Genomic DNA, 5,557 nt, shown 5'->3' with positions numbered 1-5,557 from the left:
CTAGAATGCGTGGCATCGCGGAACCCACCCGCAGTCGACCGTGCAGAGGAGCCGCACGAGACGGCGCGCCGACAGCTGCTCTGCCTTGTGGAGCGGAAGGCGACACACTCGCCCTGCTGTGAACAGCTTGACTCGGGGCTTTTCGGGGGGGACGTCGCTCCAGGGGGAGCCCAAGGCCTCGTCCTCGTCGCGCGGCGCGTCTGTCCACGGGTCCTCCAGCAGGCAGTCCTTCTCGAAGACAACGTCAGCGACCTGACACGCAGCCACAGAGCCAAAGATCCGACGGAAATGCAAAACTGAGAAGCGCAAGGCTGCGCTGGCGCCCGCGGCGAGGCTGCGACAGGGGGACAAACATACGCGACTCGAAGGTGCAAATGTGTCCTGCGTGTGCATGTAGCCTCCTATTCACGGGCTCTGCAGGCAAACGCGCGCATGCGTGCGTGCACATGAGTAATCGTCCTCAAGCGACGAGAGGCAGGGGTCAAACGGCACGTCGATCGCGACGCGTGCCGCAGAGAGCTTCTCCGGTTCGCGAGAACCGAAGCGCCCTAAACCCTAAGTCCGCCCCCAGGCCCACTTCACGCCAAGGTGCTGCATTTTTTCCTCACCGCCGTGAACTTTCCGTTTCTCTCGGAGGCGACGTTCCACGCATGCTTCTCGCGACGGTGGTGCTCGGCTTCGCACAGCCGTTTCAACTGCAGCTTCTCGCGGTCTGCAAGTTTCTCTATCGTGGCTGCGTCGAACGCCTCAAATTGTCCGCAGGCCTCAACAGCCATGCGTTCCAGTAGCCGGAGCCGCTCCTGGTGATAGGCGTTTCGCGCCCTCAAGGCAATAACGATATTTTTCTCCGCCACTGCGTGCGCGAGCTCGTAGGCCGCTGCCTCTCCAGAGTCTGAGTGCTGGCGACTAGCCCTGCAGAGACACACAAGGCGTCGCGAGCGCGCATCATCGAGTAGGCTAACCCGACGAAACCTGCAGAAGCCTACGCATGCATGCCAAACAAAGTCCCTCTGGCACACCACAGAACCGCAGCTTCAGCGCCGCAAGGCAGGCTGCAGGATGCGCGGAAACGGCATGAAGAAGTCTATGAACACGGAGTGCATTCGTATACATGTGTGCGGCAGCGTCCACCTGCGGATGTACCGTGGCTCCACTGTCGGGCGAGTGGTATCGGCGTAACGAAGAATCGCGAGTCGCGTTGACGACACACCAACTGACAGTATACAAGAAAGTACAGAAGAAAAAATGATGGCGCAAGTGTAGCGCGTCCCCCCCCTGGCACCATTCTGCGAGGGACAGGGCCGCAGAGTGTTTCCGAGGCGTCCCCGTGGAGGTATGGCGAACGATTCACATGCTGCACTTCAGGTGCAAGCGATTGAAAATGCGATGCAGCACACGAGCCCCGAGGCGCAAAACACACCAGCTGTATGGAGACCGAGTGAACTTCCGAACTGAAGGTGATGCGAAACGGTACTTACGCGGCGATGCGTCGCCGACACTCATGGGCGTTTCTGTAGTGCATCGAGATTTCCTCCTCCACAAGTCGAAGCAGCTGTTTGGGGTATTCCGTAATGGATTCCGCTGTCCGGGCCAGCCGGATTTCCTCTTGCATGCGAAACAAGCAGCTGGTCTTTTCCTGCGCCATTTTCCCTCATAAAAAGATCTGTGGACAGTGGGACTTTGGGCTTGGTGGCATTGCATGCCCGCGCGGCGCTTCACTGCGGCAGAGGCCGAAGCTAGACAACCTTAACCGGTGAAGGGCGCGCCGCACGCTAGCTAGGATAAACGAAGCTGGGTCGGGACAAGAAAACGAAGTGTACCGGACCCGCTCAGGCAAGAAGAGAGAGTTGGGAGAGTTGATACATTGTGGAGTTCGCCAGGGAGATAGTGACTCGAGGTCGATCTGAACGTCGCCCCGCACGGACCACAGAAAAAAGGGCGGGAAATATGTTTAAAGAAAGATATCAAGTGGGCGTTCGGGTCGTACGCACGAAGAATCAAGACGGAAATCCCTGCTGCAAGGAAATGAATGGCAAGACACCGGCTTTGAAGAATCGCGCGGCGATGCCGAGAGGATAACGACCGCGCGCCTGCAGCGCTCACGTACCCGTCATATGCGACGCGTGCTTGGCTTAGAATGGGCGAGCTTTCGTTCAAGCAGGAAACTGGCTGTCTTCAGTCAGGTTACGTGACAAAACACAGGCACAGACACTGGCGCGCACACAGCAGACTCTCGAGTTCGAGCCGCCGGGTCCTTAAGCACCGGCCACGATACGATCATTTGTCACGAAAAGGTGACAGGCAGGAGAACAGCGGCAACTCCAGCTGGACAGATTCAGTATCTTGTGTTCCTTGTCGTCTGAAGGGGGTAAGAAGACGGCGTGGAAAGATGCCTTCGAACCGTTACGCAGGTCAAAGAGCTGAAACAGCAAGCGTGGACGGGTCGGTCTTGCTTTGCGCAGACGCGTGATTGTGCATGCACATGCGGACCTCCAGCCCCAGCGCAATGAACTAGGCCGGCATAAGAACAACGAAATACATGTAACGCATTTCTGTCTACACACAGCACGCCATCAGATCGGAACCTGCAAGATGGCGTGTGGTGCTTAAAGGCGAGCGAGAGCAAATCAACCATGAATGGCGTCTCCGTGCCATCGCAGCAGGCCTATACGGAACTCCGATACCCGGTCTTGTACCTAGCGTTGACAGAGCGCACAGTCTACGCCAAGTTTGGGAATATCCTCCCTATCTGAAGGATTGATATGCGCTACAAAAACACAGTCTGGACGAATTCGAAACGCCAAGGGTATTGGATTTCAATATCCTACTACACATATATCCCACGACCCCCTCTGGAGCACTATGATTACCCTCCGCATCAAAGAAGCTCTCCCAGAGAGCCGGAAATTAGGCCAGAATCCATAACTCCACTCGGGTATGCGCAGTCTCAAAGCTGCATTGCACGCGCTGTGTGACGCTCTACCTGGGTACCCATAAGGTCGAACCGATCTGAGAGTGCCCGAATAAAACTCAACATCCATGTTTGGACTAGGGATTGGACACTGTACGGAGTACGATGTTTCAATGCACAACACTCTTATGGCATTGCTTCTCATGAACTCTACCGAATGCTTTTTTGCGGTCACCAGCGTCGATCTCCAGCTCTCCATATTAAATGATGTCGCATATGTGCGGTCTGCCGGCGTGTCACGACGCTTGTCTGCTCAAGCGGGAAATGCATTCAGCTCGGACTACAACACTGGTCTGTGATGTCATTTAGCACGCCTTACCCGTCTGGCGCTAGAAGGAAGATCTTGTTCTGTGTGGCCAGGCAGGACCTCGTGTGCGAAGCACACCCTGGCATCCGGCAGTTCTCATTTACATCCCGCGGATGCACTTTCGCTGGCCTTACTGGGGCAGGGACAGCTTACTGGGTTCAGCGCCAGAGGAATCCCGTCGAGAAACGGTCGCCCAGCGTTCTTGTCAGCCACGGTCTGACACACGAAAACACTGTACCTTGCGCCAACTTTAAGCATCTGATGTTCAAAATCGCGCAGGCAAAAAGCAGTGCTTTTCAAGACGCTAGCATCGCCTGCGAGTTGGGGTCACAGATGGGGAGGAGGTTCTTCACACAGCTTTTTCAGAAGCATAGTCTACCAATGAAGTCGTTTTATATCCACTGAGACTCTCGAGAGAAGCGTATCTCCGTTTGCAGCTAAGCGCACGGGAATCGTCCCTGCGGTAGTGGTACACATAAAGTTGCTGGCAGCCGATGGATCGAAGTCCTGCGCTCAAGCTTCCTAGTCTGCTTCGAGAGCAATTCTGCAAACGTGGACCTTCCCAAAGCAACGGAACTGGCCATCCAACCTGAAACCATTGTACCACAATGCGTGCCCCAGACATCACGGAAACGTGTGATGTGGACACATTCAGAAGTCCACACGCCGGAAGAATTATTCAGCTCCGGGACGCGGGACTCGGTGGGTTACGCCCTCTTGTCCCCCCATCTCAGAGGCTTTACTAGATTGATTATGGTCGCGCCTGGATGCGTCAGAGAACTGATATTACATTAGAGAAGGGATACCCTATGCCCAAGAACCGAAAAACTACAGGAAATCATCACTGAGTGATCGGGCTTCCCCGATAGCACACTGCTAACTTGTTTCAAGCCTATGTGCTGATGGGTCCAGGTCCGCAACGAAGAACTGTCGTTTTGATTCTCTTGACGCTTGGCTTGGCCGACTTTTTTCATGAGCCCACTCATTATGTCCTGATTCCTTGGGCATCGCCACGGTCAGTGTTTTTGACCTGCTTAGAGGGAGTTCTAAATCAGCTGAACAACTTAACATCGTGGGCGTCGAGTTGTGCGCCTAGTGTACTGTGAGGGAATACAGTTCTGGACACTGAGACTGCGGCATCCTGGAGGAGCGACACGCAGATAAGAATTGTCTCCGCTACTGTCGCCACCGTCTACGTGACTGCGATCATAACACCCCTGCGGTGGGCTCTGACGGTGCTGTCGTTGGATACCGAGGGTGAGTGACTGGACGAAGAACCAATAGATATAGGCCATCGGTTTTCTCTACGTAGCAATTCGGTAATCCTGGAATTCCTTCAAGGTCTTCACAAGGTTAACGACAATGCATCCATCTCTCGTGCTGCAGATGACAAGAAATTTGTGTCAAATGGGTGCGCCGCGGTGCTCCAGTGCTACTTGTGTTCCTTGCCGACGGCAGACACGCTTACGGCGTTTCTTTTATGCTCATGCAGCGCGAGAGGTCCCCAACAACGACCACCGAAAAGGCATTGTCCTCCGACATGGACCAACGAGGCTAGTGCGCAAGGCTTTGTTGGCCCCTCGGCGGCGCACCGTAGCCGGCACACTCGCGGCAAACAGCCATTTCCGCGGACGAGGCTCGACGCAGCTGATCAGGACAATTTGTCGCTGGCTCGATGGCCGTGGCTTGTCTGCCCGCTTGCGCACAGTTTCCCGCTGGAAATGTTCTAGGCCATTGCTCCATAATGAGCGACATGTGAAGGGAACTTGAAACCGTTCCTCGAGGTAGGAAAAAATTTTTTTCCACTTCCTGTTGTAAACTCCGCTCCAAAGCCCACGCAAGTTGTGCGCTCAATTTGTGTCCAGCTGCAACAAGCTCGACAGCGTTGACGCGCTGCCCTCTCCTTAAGGGTGAGCAAGACTGAAATCCCTTTGGGGCTTCCTTCCCTTCCTTCCCATGATTTAACTTGCTTGACGAACGTGCCATATTTCTTGCCGCTCTACGAACTCGTGCTGTTTTTCTGTGCCGTTCAATTCCTCCAGGCATTGGGTCCTCTCTGGGCAGTTCCGCCGCGCAACTGTGAGTGAGCAAGACCCGGGGTGCGCGGCGCGGACGACCGCTCGCCGATAGTTTGGAGCTGTAGTTCTCGGTTTTTTTCTGAGTTTCGGCAAAATAGCCAATGTTTCTGCGCCAGGAGTGTGCTGCTATTTGATATAATTTCAAAGACTGAAGTTCCCGTCACTGGTTGCCGCGACTGTCTCGCGTGGCCCCTAGAGCCT

At 55.0% G+C, this 5,557-nt stretch overlaps 1 protein-coding gene across 1 annotated transcript; it reads right to left on the bottom strand.

Moving 5' to 3' along the window:
- BESB_056670 (uncharacterized protein) lies at positions 1 to 1,645 on the bottom strand (the record flags this gene model as incomplete). Its single annotated transcript, XM_029364102.1, has 3 exons — positions 1 to 252; positions 609 to 912; positions 1,479 to 1,645. The coding sequence occupies 3 exons, from the start codon at positions 1,643 to 1,645 to the stop codon at positions 1 to 3; spliced, it is 723 nt and encodes a 240-aa protein (XP_029220025.1).
- Between the last annotated feature and the right edge of the window lie 3,912 nt (positions 1,646 to 5,557).

The sequence above is a fragment of the Besnoitia besnoiti genome, chromosome IV (genome assembly GCF_002563875.1).
Source record: "Besnoitia besnoiti strain Bb-Ger1 chromosome IV, whole genome shotgun sequence".
Classification (NCBI taxonomy): domain Eukaryota; phylum Apicomplexa; class Conoidasida; order Eucoccidiorida; family Sarcocystidae; genus Besnoitia; species Besnoitia besnoiti.
The sequence above is the reverse complement of the archived record's forward strand: the minus strand, read 5'-3'. Positions and strand labels throughout refer to the sequence as shown.